This window comes from Aplidium turbinatum, chromosome 8, assembly GCF_918807975.1.
Source record: "Aplidium turbinatum chromosome 8, kaAplTurb1.1, whole genome shotgun sequence".
NCBI lineage: Eukaryota > Metazoa > Chordata > Ascidiacea > Aplousobranchia > Polyclinidae > Aplidium > Aplidium turbinatum.
The window spans coordinates 20,901,849-20,921,666 of NC_137479.1; the positions used below are offsets into that span (position 1 = coordinate 20,901,849).

A 19,818-nucleotide genomic window follows, 5' to 3' on the forward strand; every position below is an offset into this window, starting at 1 on the left:
ATATTTTTGTACAAACTGTTACGTCTTACTTCACAGTGTAGATTCTAACGATCTGTATTATTGTCTTTTACGTTTTACTTTTGTTTTGGTGTTCAAATAATTTTTCTTATTTGTGAATTGAAAACCGAAAAGCACAAAAATTTCAAAACTTAAAATCTAATTTGCCTGCATGTTGTGGAGTGATTGGAATAAAAATATTTTGAAACTATACAGGCTACACTTTTGTTTCTAACCAAGATTCAACCATTTTGATTTCGTTTTGAATCGGATAGGTTAGTGAAAAGTTTCGCATCGATAGAACAAAATTTGCCAACTACTAGACCACATCCATTGATTCCGAAAACCCAAAATCTGCTAAACGTTTTCACAATATTAACGAGGACAATATTTATAAAATTTCTATCGTTTTCAAGTGGCTTGATATGAAATTATAGTCCTTTATAGAGCCTGATTTCTTTATCTCTGCTGAGGTGATAAAATATTGGATTAAAGTCTTTGGCATGTCTTGCGTACACGTTGTTCATGACACGCTCACTCTCAGTTTCTATGACGTAGTGTGACTCGTTGATGTCATCGACTGTTAGGTTTGCGTTGGGATGAGGATGTTCAGCCAGTGATTGATTCTGCAAAGTAGAAAAATGCCATCTGAAAACTATGAAAAAATATCTTTTTTTTTTGGAGTTGCAAAGCAAACTTTTTCACACACATTGCAGTCAACAAGGTGAGAGATGACGTTTTCTATTTTCAGTTCTACTTATTCGGGGTAACAGGGATCAATAACTTATATAAGTATCCATAGATGCAGGGTGCTACAGCTAAACAAATAAATATGCAGGTTGATTACAATAATCAAACGTTCCTATGAAATCATAGAAAATTACAAATTATTGTGTCTAACTGATTGCTTTATTAGTTTACAAAATGATTTTACAAAATGTAGGCCGTAGGCGTAAGGGCTATAGGCTGCATCCTTGTTTTAGGCCTAGCATCCTTTTTAATGAAAATATCTTGTCTTCCGAGGACTTTTAAAAATTCCAGACTGTCCTCTTTTTTTAATTTTAAACAATTAAAATTAAGGAACCGGCCGACACGTTAAGGCCTAACTTGGGCATAAATCCTAGTATCTTGTTTTGTTTTTGTTGCTGAAACTTCATCTTCGTAAACTTTATTAATTTAGTGCTTAAAATCGGCCTGGAAAGTTTGCTGTTGTGTTTCTTATGCAGTATAGACGGTGTAAAAGCAACAGTCACTGGTCATAAATTTTATTAAGAATGTGTCTTCTTTTTTGTTGATGAAAATTTGTTAACCTTAGCAAAATGAGATATAGTTAGATTAGGGACAGTAGAATAACGGGACGACTCGCTTTATTGATTTTTCTTGCGATATGGACAGCTGGAGGGTCACTGCGAAATTTAAAAATTGGCAGAATTGCAAAAAGTTTTGTTTGCTTTTACGTAAATTAATTTTTAACAAATGAAATGCTATATTTTGCGCGAGGTTTAGGATGCTAGAACATTGACAGAATTTAGCTACAACAGTGTGATGTGAGGTTAATTACTACGGTTACCATTTGTTCTTTCTTTTTGATAACCGCTGCACCTGGGCATGCGACATATGGCGGTAGACCTCAAGCTGCAGTTGCACCAAATTTTGTCATAACACTATGACCCTCCAGTTGTCCACCTTCTTTTCGAGTGAGCAATCCCCTACTTCTACCATTCCTAAGTTAGATTTAGGCCTACTGTAGGCTAGGCCTATTATTGTGCAGCTTATTACTGTAATTATTCTCTTTGGCATAACCAATATATATAAGAGCAATATAGGCCTATGCAAAAAAACTCGACGGGCCGGATCTGACCGTGGATCGTAGATTTTCTACCCCTGGTATAGCCAATAGGTCATTGAACTACTGTAATTTCTTAGTTTTAGTGTACATTTACTTTCACCTTGTTATTTCTCTGTTCAAAGGAATTGGAATAGACTGACAATTAACGGTCTTAACAAAATTGCTCTTCATTAATGGTCTAGGGCAGGGGTCACCAACCTTTTTTGCATGAGGGCCACTTTGGCACTAAGGAGAGCTGTGGCGGGCCGCACTAATAAAATGTTAGGTAGGTTGACTTTTATGCTAGAGAAGAACGCATTTCGTACCAAGTAGGTCTATCCAGCGTAACATGTTGTTCATATTTATGTTAGAATACCGCAGCAACAAAATTAATCGAGCAACGCTACTGCCAGGCCAAGCTCTTTTACAACACTTTTGACTTTTTTGACAATGCTTAATAAATGAGGCCACTTGTTTTGCGCACTTATAGCGAGGCGAGCGGTTTCATCGCAATATTCATTGCAAAGCAAGAGTGGTGTTGTCACTTCGCTTCACAAAAGATATCTATCTTGCAATTAACAATTTCAGTAAACAAGGAAATGTTTGACACATCGCAATACAGGTAACAATAGTGACCTGCAAACATATCAGCGAAAAATAGGTTCCAATAACAGGGAAAAAGAAACCAGGCACTATAAAACAAAAGCTTGTGGAAATCAACGAAAAATCGTAATTCTATCGTAATTCATGAACAGTCTTCCCTCTAAAAAAGCAATTTGGTTTTTCTTCCTTTTTGTGAGAGTCTATAAAACCGTCTTTTTTTGATTATTATAGACAACTGTCACTTGCGGTGCTTATCAGCGTGGCAGGAATTTGTTAATTAACAACATTTTGCAGTACTTGCTTCGGCAGTACATATACTAAAATTGTAACGATACAGAGAGGATTAGCATGGCCCCTGCGCCAGGATGACACGCAAGATCGTGAAGCGTTCCATACTAAAACACAAACTTTTGCAGTAGCCTACTAAGCTAAATATTTTCATAATACAATCAGAAAAAGTCTTTAAATTTATATATAATATTTTGCCAATTTATTGTAAATTGAGTTGGCACACCGACCTATTTTGCCATCAAAAACTTGCACAAAGAGAACACTGCTCGTGAAACACAATAACAGTGAAGCGCACACTAGTGTTTACATGACATTTGCAAACTTAAAATAAGCAACCCTATGTTTACAGACAATTTCGAAATTCGAAAACAGATGTTTTAATCAACCACTGGGACCAGTAGCGTAGCCACGAATTTTGAAAGGGGGGGGGGGGGTTGACCACCCAGCGGCGGGGGGCCTTCCCCAGAAAATTTTGAAAAATTACTTTGAATTTGGTGCATTCTGAGAGCATTTTCAACAAAAATGTGGGTATGAATATTCCTGTAAAATGGTGCTGTCTGGTAGCATAGCAAAAGGATAAGATCATGTTTTCTTCGGCATTTTTCGGAAATAAAGCTAAGTCTCTGTGTTTTCTTGTTGCTAATTCCTGGCTGAGATGTTTGAATGTTTGGTATTGGCAAAACTCGCTCTTTTAATGCAATTTTGTTTAAAACTAGGCAATTTTTTATTAGACTGAAAGCATCATTCTCAATATCGTGACGTCACACGCGTGCTAAAGGGGGGGGTTGTAACCCCAAACCTCCCCCCCCTTGGCTACGCCACTGACTGGGACAGTGTGGCTGGACATCGCATTCCCCATCTAGAACTATAATCTGATTGGTCGGTCGGTGGAATCGTATGCAAGTGAAAATATGCTTCCCGGAAAGTATTTGTTGCCTTCGTACTCTTGAGCTCCTCAAGAAAAGTATTTTTGGTTATACTTGTATGCTAATGCCTTCCGCGGGCCGCAGCGATACAGCGTGGCGGGCCGCCAGTTGGTGACCCCTGGTCTAGGGCTAGGCTTACTATACCAGTATACAATACTGTAGATATATACCATATTACCATATATTTATCAAACATAGCTACGCCAAATTATTAACTTATACGGTACTTTAAGTTTAATGTTGTGACCTTGGCCTATTGCTAAACCCATATCTCGTAGAAAGTAGGCTTAGAGCTCCCTAGCCCACAACTTACAATTTTTCTTGCACAATTGAGTATATTTGCTTGAAGATCTGAGTACCAGGAATCAAAAGGTTCTCGTTTCTCTATTTTGTGAACTTCCAATAATGTCCATTCTTCAGGATGAGACTCTCCACTCTGAATAACATGTTTACTTAGATTTCCCTTTGCGATATCTCGGTCTGGTGACCAACATCAATTGTCATAGCTTTGTCATGCCTACACTAAACGTTAAGTTAAAAAATTCAAAATACGGCTGTTCGAAATCACATTCTTGCTGTAGACTACCTACAAATCTTTTCACAAGACAGTTGGTATCAAAACAAAGTCGTTGCAAATAATTTTACGTTAAAATGCATTCCTCAGCAAATTCAACAGCGTAAGATTTGGTTTCACAACACTGCAACCAACTGCTTTACTGCAAACATTCACTCAGAGTGGAAGTTGTTCGCAGTAGTAGCGTGGCCAACTCAAAATCAATAAGAAGTTTGTGAATCAGTTCTAAGATTATTTATTTTGATTTAATTATTATCATGCTACACACGTGACACGTCTCAAACAAACAGAAGATTGAGGTTCACAGGCTCACAGCCGCTCTGGCTTCGCTACTCACTGCCATCATAGTAACTATGCTGCCATGGAGTAAAAATCTGTACTAAGTTTGCTTTGCCCAGGGTTAATGAATAGTCGTTTTTGTTTGTAACCTATCCAGTCGAGTTTTAAAAGGCTTTGCAGTCAGTGGCGTAGCCAGAGTAAAAATTGGGGGGGGGCAAATATTTGATGAATTGAAGAGAACGACAAAGTGTTTAATTTAAGTCATTTGCAGTGGTGTTTCCTGTTGGGTTAAGCAAGGGAAGCAATAAAGCTGATGGAGGGTTAAAGCGTGCCGAAGACACGCGTAATCTAGGGGGGTCCGGGGGCATGCTCCCCCGGAAATTTTTTGAAAAATTACACTCAAATAATGGATTATAGCGCTTTCTGAAACACTTTCAGGGTAATATTTGTATGAAATTTACAGACAGATAAACAGCTATTAACTTATTAAAGGTAGCTGTTACACACAAACGGGCAAAAATTGCGGCTAAAATTAGAGAACACTAAAAAACTTACCTACACAAAAACTACAAAAAAAAACCAACAGAGTAAGCGATTCTGAAATTGCTTCCACAGATTAGTTAAAAAAAGCGTAAATCGCGTAAACTTTGCGCGATTTACGATTTTCAAAATTTATTGGTGTCTTTCTGTGTGTCTAAAACAAGTCCTGGGGGTGTTAATAGCCAAATGTCTTGAAAAACAATATAAATTTATACAAATTATATTATATTTTCAACAAAGGGTTTAACTTCGGAATCCAAACTTTGAAAATTTGGGGGGGGGGCCATGGCCCCTTTCGCCCCCCTCTGGCTACGCCTATGTTTGCAGTTTATTTTCAAAATCGCTTGAAATGCCTTCTGCAAATAAATTTGTTCTTTCGTCTGACTAAAAGTCTCTACCTTCCATATCTTCGGTACAATCGGTAGGCACTTTGACGTGTTCTTCTGTGCCAAAGTAATAATGCAATCATGTGTGACTTATGTGACATCACAAAATGACATGTTTTTTAGCGCCAGATTGTGATCAAGGTAGAACAATTTCCTCTATGAACTCAACTGATTGCAGTCATCGAGATCCTTCTTGCACTCAGTTCAGTTAGGGAACGTTCAAACATTACGTAACGCCTTCGAGGGGGGGGGGGTTATGCAAGCGTTACGTTAGCGTCACATCGGGGGGGAGGGGGTTTAAGCAAAACGTTACGTAACGCTTTCGAATACGGAATGGTATTTTTTTGTGCTGAATTTGTAGTGAAAAAGCGTTACATGGGGGAGGGGGGATTGAAAAAAGCGTTACGTTGGCGTTACATGGGGGGGAGGGTCAAAAATTCGGAAAAAAGCGTAACGTAATATTTGAACGTTCCCTTACAGAAGAAAAGAGAATAATAGCAAGGGGTGGGAATCGAACCCACACCATCGGAACGACCTTGCCCTATCCCGTTGGCCACGCTGTTGGTGGTGATACACTTACTGTAATTTACTTTGCAGCCTATTTAAATTCTTTTGAGAAGAATGCTCAGAATATCACGTGCTGAGTCACATGACTGTGATGTCATATGTCACGCATGATTGTGTTTAAATGTGTTACTGTTTTGGCACAGAAGAATACGTTAAAGTGCCTACCAATATCTTCGTTAAGTAGGTGCGTTTCCACTTTGTGATTCCAAAACAGATAATGTGACAGTTGTGACACTTTGGGTAACTTTTTCGATCGACGGCATTGTAGCAGCTGCTAGCTTAAGACTATTTTCTGTGCTTTTTTTCGCCTTACAGTATCGCCAAAAGTGTAAGTTTGATTTATGACATCAAATTTACCATATTTCTATGAAGCGACCTCTTGTAGTAGCTTGTTGCAAAGTACGTTACAATAGGGTTGCCAGATTGGGCGCTTTTACGCCCAATTGGGCTACTTTTGATTTCTCCAGGCGCCAAAAATTCGCGTTGGGCGCGCTTTTTTGGTTGGCGCCCAATTAGGCTACTTTTTTTACAAATATAATATAACTTTTTATGTAAAAATTGTATCATGTTTAAGATTTTTACCTAATTCATAATTATTTCATTGAGGAGTAGCGTTTTTGGAGGCCTCGGTCAGGCAGGGTTACCAATTTGGTACGTATAAAAATGCTAATTTTCAAAAATGTGCATGTTTAGGCTTTAATATCTGGCAATCCTGGCAACTTAAGTGATCCAGGTTTTCATGAAAATGCAGTGGACATCAGTTCAGCTTGTTTTTATTTCTGATGATCACAACGAAAAACAATATATTTCAAACATAGCAAGGGTCTAGAACAGCGGTTTCAACCAGTGGGCCATGGCTCACTGGTGGGCCATAGAAGCATTTTGAGGTGGGCCACAGACATATTTTAAAAATTGAAAGATTTATTGAAACATTTTGTTTCATTTTTGTCACTATAGTCAATTTTACACTTGTGTGTTTGTTTAGTTACAATGAATGATGCTGCTGTTTTTAGCTACAAAGTGGCAATCATCATTCTATTTAATTATTGCAACATACAGTACAGTTTTACATCAACTCAGTTTTTACAACACTGTATGATGTAATAGACTACTACTTTGTGGTTACAGTTAAGCCATCTTTATAAGCGGTAGCCTTGTTGAACTTCTGCAGATCCGCGTTTTTAGTACGTGCAGCATTTTGTTTTGTGGATTATTTTGGGAAGGAATTGACAATACAGTATTTGAAGCCTTTAGTTTGATAAAAATTACATTCAGTATGCAGCCTACATCAATTTTTGATAACAGAGAAGAAAAAGGACTATGCGTATTATGTTGTAAGGTTCTTAGTCATCCAAATTACAAGAAGGATGAAGATGTGAATTTTTTTTAATGAAAAGAAGATACTGTGAAGCGTCAGCGCCTGGATTCAACAAGGGGATTCCAGCAACATTCCAAAGGCAATGTTCTGCTGCTTTTGTTTATAAACCTGTTTTGTAATTTTTTTCTTACATAAAAACTGAATGGGCCACAGAACTTTTATGCAAACAAAAATGGGTCACGAAAGAAAAAAGGTTGAGAACCACTGGTCTAGAAAAAGGTAGAAGCAAAAAAACACGGACGCTATAACGTGCATGACGCCAAAGCAGGACAATCAGTTATGGCATGCAGGGCCGGATTTAGCTGATGGGGGGCCCGGGGCACTTTTAGATCGGGGGGCCCCCCTGTAAAAAAATTTTCGCGCCTACGGCGCGAAAAGCCACCTCCACGTCTACAATAGCATTACTTCAGCACTACACACCAATTTGCAGAGTCTTTAAAGGCTGAAAAGAAAAAAATAACACAAAGTTACATTTTTTCCACGTAGGGGGGCCCTTCAAAAGTCGGGAGGCCCGGGGCACATGCCCCCTCTGCCCCCCCCTAAATCCGGGCCTGATGGCATGGTCGCAACACCTTAATAAAGTTTTTACAAATGTAGAAAGATGAGAAAAGAAAGGCTAGTGAAATTTTTTTTAACAATTTATATGAGTAAAAAAAAGATAGTTTCAATCAATCAATCATTTTATTTTTCGTCATTAATGCGTCCGGGACGAAAAAGATACTAACTACAAAAATCGATATAAACCTACCAGCACGTTAACGAACGGGAAAAGGTGGCAAAACCTTGAAAGGTTTAAAACGTGCCTGAATGAAAAATTATGTAGTAGGCCAGTGGCGCGGGAACTATTCTTCTCTAGGGGGGGCTGAAGCTGCCGTAGTGTTGTGAGCTTCTGGGGGGCTTCGCCCCCCAGACCCCCCTTACGTGGGAGAACATTTAAAACTGGTAGTAGGTAGGCTATTATCGGTCCCCCTACAGTGTGTAATAAGACGCCAAAAACACACACATTGTAAGTAACGAAGAACGGCAACAACAAAAGCAGCGTGCAGGAAATTTAAATGAAAACGAAAAAATTAGAAAGTGATATGAAGACGACAGTTTGTAAAAATGAGTTCTCGCACGCTTCCGAAGATCGCTTTTCGTTCAGGATTTTCTCTATGAGCTGTGTCATGAGTTTTTTGACATCGACAATGTTCAAAATGTTTTGGTGGACATGCATCAACGCAAGACGAGTAGGCCTAAATCTTTTTTGTGTCATTGAGCTTTTCAACCACGTTTTCAGGCGCCATAGAGCAGAAAAAGAACGTTCTGATGATGCAGCTGAAATCGGGATGCAAAGGCAGAGCTCCACAACTTTTCACGTTTCTTTGAAAAGATTTAGTCTTCGAGGGTTTAGTTGCGATAATATCTCAGCAACCTTTTTAACGGAGTTTGCGGTTTTTCCACTTACCATTCGCTGAGCATTGAGCAAAGTAAGTTCCGTTTTTAGGCGATCTTTTCTGATGGCATCGGGTAAGCTGATCTCAGTATCAGATCCTCCCTCACCGTTTGCACAGCTTGGAAGGGCCTTCTCTCTGTTGGCTGCTGTAAGCAGATCCACTTGGTCGAATCTTCGATCAAGCTCAGCTTGAACAAAATCAAGGGCTTCGATGTATTGCCGTTTCCACGCTCCTTCTCCCGCAGACGACAAACCATCCGATTCCTTTGTGTTTCGAAATCTTGCTAGAGTTTTGCTCACTCGGGGATTCTTTGGCGTCGTTAGGTTATTGGCAGACACAAAGACGTTCGCTGCTTCCACAAGCATGGAAACGGATTAAGCTTTTCTGAGATTTTTGATCCGTTTGCGGAAAATGGTGATGATCCAAAGATGAAGCAGAAATTTTCTTGTTTTGGAGCTGTCTTGCGACGGCTTCTGCAAACTAAAAAACTTCACCGCTGCAGGTAATCGCAAAATAAATCAACATCGCGTGCTTATTTTACCAAGCTGAATATCTCTGCACGTGCGTCTCCTGTCATTGCACTATCTTCTGTCATGTGGGTCAGACATTGCAACAGCCAAATAGGGTAGGGTAGCACTTAACAACATGAGCAAGGGCAGAAGCACGAACGCACCAACGAGTAGGAAACAAAACCAGCAAATTGCAGGCAACTTCATCGGAACCAAAAAGCGACATAAACAAAGATTTACGTTTAGACGATCGATTCACGAATTACAACTGCAACACTTTAAACGAAGTTTAAGGCATCGGCAATAAGCCTAACCTCCTTTACAACGTCTCGCAAAATCAAATCGAAAGCATGATTACTGCAGTGAATGTATAACGATCCAGGGCATAATGCTTTAAGTTTGGCCGCACTCCGTTATAACAACCAGATCTCTTGCTGTTTTATGCTGCAAAGTGGATATTGCAGAATGACGTCCAATAAATGATGGACCGCCGTGTTAGTAAGGAGGGTGGCTGGTACCGCTACTGCGAGGTATTATACCTCCATGTGATTGACGACTCTTATTGTGAATGATGAGCGCGACCACACGTAACAGGAACTCGATTCATCGTAGCAATTATTGCTCGAATAATTTTCTGAAAATATGTTATGTACCTTAAATTTTCACAATTTTCTAGGGGGGGCTGAAGCAATTTTGGAAAATTCCAGGGGGGGCTGAATTAGCTCTAGGGGGGGCTGAAGCCCCTTGAGCATCCCTACTTCCCGCGCCCTTGTAGTAGGCTATATATCAGTAGTTAGCACGGCCACAAAACCCCAAAAAAAAAAAAAAATAGCAAAAAATAAAACAAAAACAGAGAAGCACACATGTAGTAATGAATGACAGCCTGATGAAAAGTGTTGTGGATTGAATTTGCCAGTTCCAATATTGATGTGGATGAGCAGTCATAATAATAATAATAGGATGGAGAAAGAAAACCGGACATAAAAGAAACTTTCTACGTTAATCGACCAAGGTGGGTTATCAAAACTGTTGATGGTCTTGAGGGGAACACTCTTGATGCGTTAGCTCATCACGAAAAGCAATTAAATCATTTTTTGTATTGCTTGGTGTGGAACCGGTACTTGTTTGTAGTTATTTTAACAAACAGTTGAGTGAATGCATGGTTGCCAATCTGTCTGAAAGATGTGAAGAACTGGAAAAACACTTATAATAATTTGAGACTGATGATCAAGCGTTCTTGAAGAATTTTGTATAATAGCCTATTTCTTTGCTTGGGCTCCAATTTGGGCTCTATTTTAGAACCCCCAAAAAAATTGGGCTACTTTTTGCATAAGCTTGGGCTCTTTTTTATATTAACCTCTGGCAACCCTACGTTACAGACGTTGCCTGTTTTTTTTGTAACTAAAAAAAAATGGAGAACATGATCAGAATAAAGCGAAAAATGAGCCATACTAAATCTTCAAAAAAACAATGCTTGAGTTTCGAACGAAACAAAACCAAAACAATAATTTTGCTTTCAAACCCCCAAAAAATGTTGTGATATTTCGAAACTTTTGTATTTTGAACCGCACCTTACTTCTGAATAGGCTGAGTCTAATGCTAGATGGCAGATGAGCTCTAGGCTATTTAGGCTATAATAGATTCTTAAAAATAGCCTAAGTCACAATTTTATCAAAATGCATCGATGGTTAGTTAGAAAGAATGCAACTAGTTTTAAAACAATTAAAATTTTAATGCAACCAAAACATTGATAAATTACAATCTCAGTGAAGCTAACTTGCGTTTGGCAGTCATAAACCTACCGGTAAATGCAGTGGCGTCATCTTCAACGATCTATCTGACTTTTGATCAGCACTTCCGAAGCGAGACATTCTGATAACGTTCTATAACCTGCTGGAAGCTAACTAAAAGCTTTCTGAAACAGTTACTGTTTATATTCATGACAGAACGAAATTTTGCGATTCCAATATCTTGTTCCAGGTCGCGACCTTTACACTATCCATGCGACAATACTTTGTGCTCGTGATATCGCAACAAGACAAAGATGATCTCTCCTACAAAGGCAGGTTATATCAGGGCGGTATTAGGTATCGAATACAGCACCACACACGGGACTCAAGCAAAATAAACAATAGCTTATGTTTCAAACTTTTGTCCTTCTTTTAGTTTTAGTAGCTAATTGTGTATTTGAATACAACCTAACCTACCACAAAACTGTTAATTTAACTGTAAACTAGGCCTTGTAAAACTGATATATTGTCTATTGAGATTGTAGGCTTTTGAGAAGATGTGGGCTATACTGTAGCCTAGTCTATGACAAAACCGCCATTAAAGAATTAGGCCAGTACAGTATTGATAATGCATAGTGTAGGCCTACCATATTTTCATCGCCTAAATAGAGGACACGTTTCGCCAGCAAGTAGAATTTTACGCTTGAAGAATCTTTTACATGTTTTTAGATCATTACAGTATAGGCCTACGCAGCAAAAGTTACCATGATCGCAAAAATCTGCAAAATGTGACAAATCAGGCACGACCTTCAGGTCAAGTCGTAAATTTTTTCAAGGAATGGTCAGCCTTGACGAAATTGTTAAATTATTTGCAAGAAATTTGACTAAAATAGTAGGCTAGGCTGCACAGTGCACATTACCGTTAAGACGCTAAAAACGACGTGAACTAAAAAGCTGTTCCTTTCCTTGCAAAGCTGTACGCTATCCATGGCACGATTTCTTCTACTGGAGGTTAGGTGTCCTACACATTGCACTTTAGACATTCGTTTCGATTTGTTTTAAGTAACAAACAAACCAAACTGAGTTGGTAATCAACAACGTCTACAAGCGTTGTAACAATATAAAACGTTTATATGTAGGTAAAAGAATATTTTTTTGTGGAAGTGTGAGCATGGCCTTTAAAATGTCGTCTAGTAGCCTATCTTACAGTGAACCAGGCAATGAACGTTCAACAACAGTTCCATAAAATGCGCCAATTTCTTGTAGAATTTATAAATCAGCATGTTGCATTGGTATACAAAATGTTTAGAAAAAAATAGCCTACAAGCCGTCGCTGAAACGTCATCAAGCAATATAATCCCGTTGAAAATATAAGCATGAAAACCATGGCCATCTAAAGGTCTCCAGGTGGCCATGATGAAAACCCAATCTGTCAAAAAAGAGGACATTTGGGCATTTTTTAGTGTCCTCGGAGGACAATTTATTTTTTTTGAAAAAAGAGGACAAATCCTCTTAAAAGAGGACGTATGGTAGCCCTAGCATAGTGGGCACCATAACAATTGTATTACCTTTTAACTATGTATCTTGTATTTCTCACCACAGTTTCTATTCATAAAGTGGCTATGATTTTGCAAACTACGTATCACCTTAGAAGTCTCCCACAAGAGGAAAGCTACAACTTAGGCCAATTTCACATGAAAAAAAGTTTCTGCACTACGCTAGTATTGTGAGTTTAGGATGTATGATAAAGAATTCTGTAGCTCTATTGTGTCACAGAAGAATTAAAGTCTTGCAATCCATATATAAAAACTTGTCAGTTGTCAGTTTATGTCGTTTCACCGTTTAGCGATGTTAAAACAAAGAAAAGAAAAAAATGTTTGTCTTCAGGCTGGAAACATTTGGTGCCAATTTGAAAACTACAGTTTATGAAAACAAACAAAATGAAAAAAATGATCAGTTTTGTAACGAGTTAGCGTCTGCAGGCGTTAAATCAACATTTAACCAACAAACCGACAAAACCAGCACCAACATAGGCTACACCTAATACAAACAGCAAACAACAGATAATCTTGAAAACATTTCATGCAAGAGGCAGTCAATGCTTGGAATCAAGTGCCACCATAAAAGAACGATAAGCATTTTCAAAAAAAGGTGCGAAAGTTGCAGAACAACTGTAAGCTACTTTCATGAAGCTCTATTTAGCCTACGATCTGTCAATTCACGTGGTTTTAGTTTCATTCCTTTCATGATCCCACCCATAAAAATTTAGGGTACACTTCGAACGGATTTTCAAAATTTCCTTTTAGAAAGTCAACCTGTGAAAGCCAAGATAAGCACGCACAAATGTTGGTGCTCATTGTGTTGCAATAGCTTATCATGGTGGAAAATAGCAAGCAGAATGATTACAGCCTCCATGACAAATCTTAGATTTAACTTTAAAAACAGCCTAGACAGATATGCGATGCAATGTACTATAAGCTACCTATTCCTGATTCACCATAAAAGCTATTCTAAACGTCTTAACTTAAAAGAAACAAATTAATGGTAGGGTATTGAAAACCTTACCGTAGCCTACGTCATCGTCACGAAAAGGTTTTAAATTCAACTTCAATGTTGACTCATAACTTGTAACTCTAATTTATTCAGAAGTTTAGTGTTGATGATTAAGATTGGTTTTGAATCTTTATCTTCCAACTGATAGATTATCTCAAAAGTTATTTCTGGCAGTTTGCAGAACTCAGCAAGTTTGCAGTTTTGCATAGCCTAATTATAGGCGCTACAGACGATTTGAACCACTGACAAAACCCGGTTACTGAGAGTAGGTATTTTGAAAAGGGAGGGGCGTGGTTTGACGGTCGGTGGGCGATGCTTGATGGTGTGTTCGCCGAAGGTGACACCCAGCGGCGGGGGGGTTGGGGGGACCTCCTCCAGAAAAGTTTGAACAATTAATTTGAATTTGGGGCATTCTGAGAGCATGTTCAACAAAAATTTGGGTATGAATATTGCTGTAAAATGGTGCTGTGCGGTGTCAACAAAATCGAATTTCAATCTATTTCGTCCCCTGAAAATATCGAGAGAAATTTTGAAATGTTTGCGGCAACTCCGATCAGCGACTTCGGCTCTGTTGTTTTTTCTCTCGATCTTTTCAGGGTACGAAATGTTCAGGGGACGAAATAGGTTGTGTCTCTATGTTTTCTTGTTGCTAATTCTTTTGTTGAATTTTTCTATTGAAAATGACAAAAATTACTGCATTTTCTGAGTAAATTGCGGGCCCCCTAATTTGCGGGCCCGGTGCGATCGCACGGTTTGCACACCTCAAAGACCAGCACTGCTTCGATGACACAGAGATAACGAAATGAATCTCAAGGAAAGTCTTTACTCGTAAGTTCGAATTGCACAGTTTAGAACACCAATTTTTGTATTGGCATTGAATAGAATGAATAGATTTTGATTTTGGCAACAAAATGATGTGTACAAAACTTATTTGTTTGGAAGTAGCCTATATAGCCTAAAACACTTTCAGATTAAAAGAAATTAAAGGCAAGTAGGCTAATCACGTAATTGAAAATTTACAAATTTCAACAATATGTTTGCGATTGTGCGGAGATAGGCTACTGAAGTTGTTATTTTACAGCAACTAGAAACTGTCGCTATTTCTTAAAAGTTATTGTTGATGAAATCACCGATTTGACGTCATAGGCTATAGCTAATGGAACGTTTTGCTAAAACGGAGAAAATTGAAAGCCATCAATCGCTATTGAACAGAATCACTGGTGAAAGCTGCGGTGGGTTATCGGGTGGAAAACGATTTATCAATTATTTTTGTTCACAACACCTGAGTCTTTTAAAGAACGCAAATATTATGGAAGAAAAACATTTTGTACAAGATTGAACTCTTCATCACTGGTCCCTACAAGGTTTCGGCCGGATGTAGAAATTAACAGAGACGATTCTACTTGAAGCAGCTGGTGAATCGATAACCGACTTACAGAATTAACGTACGATACAACCAAAAACAAATAGATAAGGCTACTTTAAACACTGTCCAAACTTATGCACACCAACATAAAGCTAAATCGCTAAAAAAAAAACACCAGAACACTAGATGCAATCCAAAATCACTAGATCTGGTGAAAAACACTAGTGACAATTAGACAAAGGACAAACAAGCTTCAACTCAAATCAACCGCTTGTTTGAAATGGCACGTGACTTCAATCAAGCGCAACTAAAACGGTATGATGACGAAATTTTTCTAAGGCCTGTCGTAGGAAACTCGACGGCGCGTTGTCAGAGGAAAACGAGCGAATATCGCAAGCGCGTCTCTCGCGCGAAAGTCGATGGCGTGAAGCCAGCAGAAATCGATAAACATTAAAGAAAAAAATTCATGACGATATTCGCCATTCAAGCGCTAGCCTACCGCTAACGATTTTCGATGTCGCTAATGTGAGCGCTCGCCGCCCTGATGACGCCAGCTGCACGACGACTGTTGCTACCTGAGGTGATACTTAATTTAAAAACAAAAAAACATGACTTCACATAAACTCATTCTTATCTACGATTGCTTTTTGTTTTCAACAACCACTTTCAATTGTTTCCTAATAATAAACCACTTTCTTTACCGCTTGGTGCTTACGCTTCATTTTTTAATGTTTATAGTCTCTTTTCTCACAATTTGTATTTCTCTCATTTTTGCAAACCGCATTCTATTTTTCTTGGATAGTTACGGGTGCTGTTTAGTTTACTCTTATATTCTGCGTTATCTTAACCAAAAAAATTATATAACTAGTTCGACCCCTTTAAAACTATTTGAAAAACTCGGATGTGTTGGATGGCATTAACTTCTCACTTTTCGCGCAAGACAAAAACTCCATATCAGTGTTGCCAACTATGCAACTGCAGGAGTTCTAGGCATCACGGGTCTCTACATAACTTTCAAGCAAATTTTGGCTTGTATTTATTCCTGTTTGCATATTTTTTAGATTTTTGAGTCGCTTGTTTTTTTACAGCCCTTGTTTCATTCATAGTTTGACTTGTTTTAAGATTGATATTGAGAGTGCTTTACTGCATTCAACTGTAGGCTGCAACATTCGGTTCATTCTTATTTTTGCTTGTTTTCAAGGCAAACTGCACAATGGTGGCCTGACCATGACGACGTTGCTGCTACTGTTATTGCAATGCAGCGACACATTTGCCACCATTGTTTGGGTGAATTTGAAGGTCTTTTTGACTAACTGACTAACAAACTGTTCTGGGAGCAATTATGAGTGATTTGGATTTCACAGAAAAGCTACCCTGACACGAAGACTTAAGCTACTATATGTTATTTGTAGTGTAGCAATCCAGTATCATGCCAAATACGTTTTCCTTCCTAACAAGTAAACCATTTTAACTCATACGTCATTTTCTAAAGATTTTGTATTTTTCCGTCTAAGCTGCTTTAAATAGAAGGGAACCAAAAATAAAACTGTTCACATTCGCCCTTTGACGGACAAAGACGAGAACAGACAGGAGAGAGAATAAAAATTAGAATGTATACAATTTGGATCACTGCTAAAAAGTGATAATTCGTAGCCTCATAGGCCTATTGTCTCGTTATTCTGTAATGTTTAAATTCATTTTTGTTATAGGCCTATAATATTATGCGAACACCTTTCATAACTAAAAATTATAATTTGAGTAACAATTGTGTGATATTAGTTTAATGGAGTTGGATAGTAAAATTAGTTAGAATGTCCATCAGGCAGACAAAATTTCATTAGACAGTCAATTAACATTTAAAATCTCAATAAACCTTGCCCGCAGCTTTGTGCAATCATAAGCACCAAATTTTGTTTGTTTGTTTATTATTATGCGGGAAAGCAGACTTGAGCGCTATGCATCGGTGTAGGGGAGGCCGGGGAGGGTTGTTACAGTTTTCAGTAAATGTAAGATTTCTTTCCTACTATTTGCGCAAAGTTGCTGCAAATTTAATACACTATTGCTACATGACTGGTTGTTATAATCGCAACTTTAATTATTTTTTAAATTGAGCTTTAAAAAAAATATTTGCATTTACATACCTATGAGTCAGTTGTAACATCTCACCCCAGTATCGGGGTGAGATGTTACTTAGTATGGGATGAGATGTTACAGTTTTTTTTTAGACTGGTATCAGCTATTTTTTATAACTAATAAGTCTACTTTTAAGAGAAAACATCTAAAACTGATGGCATATTTAACAAAGTCTGTCAGAATTTATTAAACACCCAAGTTTATTTGAAAAAAAAAACAAGAACAAACAAGCAACAACATCACCAAAAACAATGCATTATAACTGGGTGTAGCAAACACACAATCTCTACCCAACTAGGCCTAAGGCACCTGCAGCTAATAAGGCCCGCTAATTTTCAAACCTCAATATTTTTCTAAATACTGCATAATTTTGAACGAAACTTGGAATGAGGATACTTTGGGTCTATCTAAACAACATATCTATGAAACAAGTTTCTAAGTAAAAGGGATTGTGAAATATTAAAAAAATAAAAAAAATCTCAAGCGGGCCTTATTAGATGCACGTGTTGTGAATAAGGCCCGGTTTGAATTAGCACCAAAAGTGATGGAAAACGTGTATTTTCACTATAACAACACCACAAAACAAATTCTAATCGACAACACAGGCACATAACTAATAATTAAATACACACAGACAACTATTCCCTCCCCCGCCCCATGCTCCATTTTTTAAAAAGCGACATGGTGTTTTTAGATATGGTAGGGATGATAAAGTATTTTGATTTTGAAATTATGATATTTCATTGCAATAACAAATTAGATTAATGGTGTAACAAGAATTGTTTAGGTCACTCAAGTCTTTAACCCTCACTTTCTTAACCAGGGGTGCACAACGTTACCCCAGGGGCCCATGGGCCTCATTACCAAAATTAGCCTAGTCTGATCATCATTATCAGTCTTGCTTTAATTAGGAAAAAAGTTCAAATTTATTGGTTTTACTGCATCAGCATGCACATATCTTTCACATAAAATGCAAAAAAACGGAAGTCAAAGCGGTTTGTTAACTGCAGAACAGTCTAAAATATGTGAAAATTAATAAAACCACTCAATTTCAGTCCCCCCAAACTTCAACTTTCCGTGACTCAAAAAGTTCTCAACTTTAGACTGTGAAACCAGGGAGTCGAACCGTTTGATTTTTCCGGTTCGGGTCCTGTTCTGGTTCAAAGATTGTTTCAAAATTTGGTTCAGTTCCGGTTCAGGTTCGAAGAAACTTAAAACCGGTTTTATAAGTTCCGGTTCGGGTCCGATAAAATTAGGCCTAGGCCTACTATTGCCCAACTACTAACTAGCCCAATTGGGCGTGAAAAACCGCAAGGTTGGCAACACTGATCTCAACACTGCTTTGCTCAATTAACTTGCCTTTGTTGTTTGTTGCACAAGTTACAATCAAACTATATTGTCTATGATGTCACAGAACAGAAGTTGTTTACCTCAAAAAATTCCTCTCCAAAGCATCGATGATAGTGGATCGGGTGTTACGGAATAGGCTATAATTCATCCGTACAACGTGGCCTCCAAGATAACAACATGCTACGTACAACTTCACTTACCACAATGCGAACAAAGACGTAATGCTGGAGTGAACCGCTTTTTTCAACCGGTTCGGGTTCGGTTAGGGTTTAAGCTAACTCAAATTTTCGGTTCAGTTCCGGTTAAGGTTCAGACAAAATCGCACCAAAACCGGTTTACAAAAATCCGGTTCGGGTTCGGTTCGACTCCCAGTGTGAAACTTTACCAGTTAGTCTGCATTCACCATAGCAGCAATCAGAGCTTCTAATTTTGTTTAAAAAATTTGTAACAACGGAGATCCAGGGGGTGGGCCTTATTACTCGCCAGGCCTTATTAGCTGCAGATGCCTTACTCATTGCAGTTTTCACAGACATATTGCTTTTCAAAGTCAGTGCAAGCTTCATGAGACCAGCTTTTGCAGTGTACACACTGAATCCATGTTTCTCCTGATGCAGAGTTGAGTATGAATCATCACACACCATGCAGAACCACTCCTTTGATTTTTGGCTGCAATTCTTCTTCAAAAGGTTTCGCTTGGCTTGTTTGTTGTGGCCAGTCTTTTTAGCTTCTCTGATAATGAAGGCATCTTCTATTTTCTTTTTTTCGGGAGTAGAAAGTAACAACAACAGAATAACGTTTTCGAGAATATGTTTACCTACTCTTGCTGGAGCTTTCGGAAAGGGCCGAATTGAAACCCGAGATGCTGTTATGCCTTCAGGTAAATCCTCCAATTCAACACATGCTGCTGCAGTTTAAGGCATTTCAGATGCTGCATTGGTAGGCTACCTTCCACAGAAGATGAAGTGGAGCATAATTTAACTGCTTGAGCAATTTAAAACTTGAAAAATTTATTATTGAAATACCAAATTAAGTAAATTTTCTGGTAGGGGAGATATGTTACACCTTGTAACAACTCACCCCTATGGAGGTTGACTGAATAATGAAACTTTTGAAACTGAATAATGAAACTAATGAAAACTTTCTAACTTTGAAACCAAAAAGATACTCCTCTCTTTATAGAAATCACATTTTCTTTGACAATGTAAAAATTTACTTTTGATACCCCAACACCACTTTTCATAAATAATTTGCTACTACACCTTTCAAAACGGTAGCCACTTTAACAAGTCGAAATTCTGCCACTGAAATTGACTAGAATGAAACCGCCAACCAATCATAAGCTGCGGTTGGAATAATATAATTAATAAATTAA

General features: G+C 38.2%; 1 protein-coding gene and 1 non-coding gene across 2 annotated transcripts; one reads left to right on the forward strand and one right to left on the reverse strand.

Annotated features, from left to right (window-relative positions):
• Positions 1–178: 178 nt before the first annotated feature.
• On the reverse strand, positions 179–11,385 carry LOC145775337 (uncharacterized). The gene is made up of 3 exons (XM_082586614.1): positions 11,117–11,385; positions 3,959–4,081; positions 179–623 (listed from the first exon to the last, which is right to left on the reverse strand). The coding sequence occupies exons 1-3, from the start codon at positions 11,183–11,185 to the stop codon at positions 429–431; spliced, it is 387 nt and encodes a 128-aa protein (XP_082442740.1). The 5' UTR covers positions 11,186–11,385; the 3' UTR covers positions 179–428.
• On the forward strand, positions 2,722–2,828 carry LOC145776482 (U6 spliceosomal RNA). Its single transcript, XR_014290268.1, has one exon. It is a non-coding gene; the product is annotated as a U6 spliceosomal RNA (small nuclear RNA).
• Positions 11,386–19,818: the final 8,433 nt, after the last annotated feature.

Bases quoted from the DNA above. Each gene is read 5' to 3' on its own strand.
- LOC145775337 (XM_082586614.1), bottom strand. From the start codon at position 11,185: ATGTCTCGCTTCGGAAGTGCTGATCAAAAGTCAGATAGATCGTTGAAG. The intron at 4,082-11,116 runs GTAGGTTTATGA...CATGTTATTCAG, and splicing joins TGACGCCACTGCATTTACCG to AGTGGAGAGTCTCATCCTGA. The intron at 624-3,958 runs GTAAGTTGTGGG...TCTACTTTGCAG, and splicing joins TCAATTGTGCAAGAAAAATT to AATCAATCACTGGCTGAACA.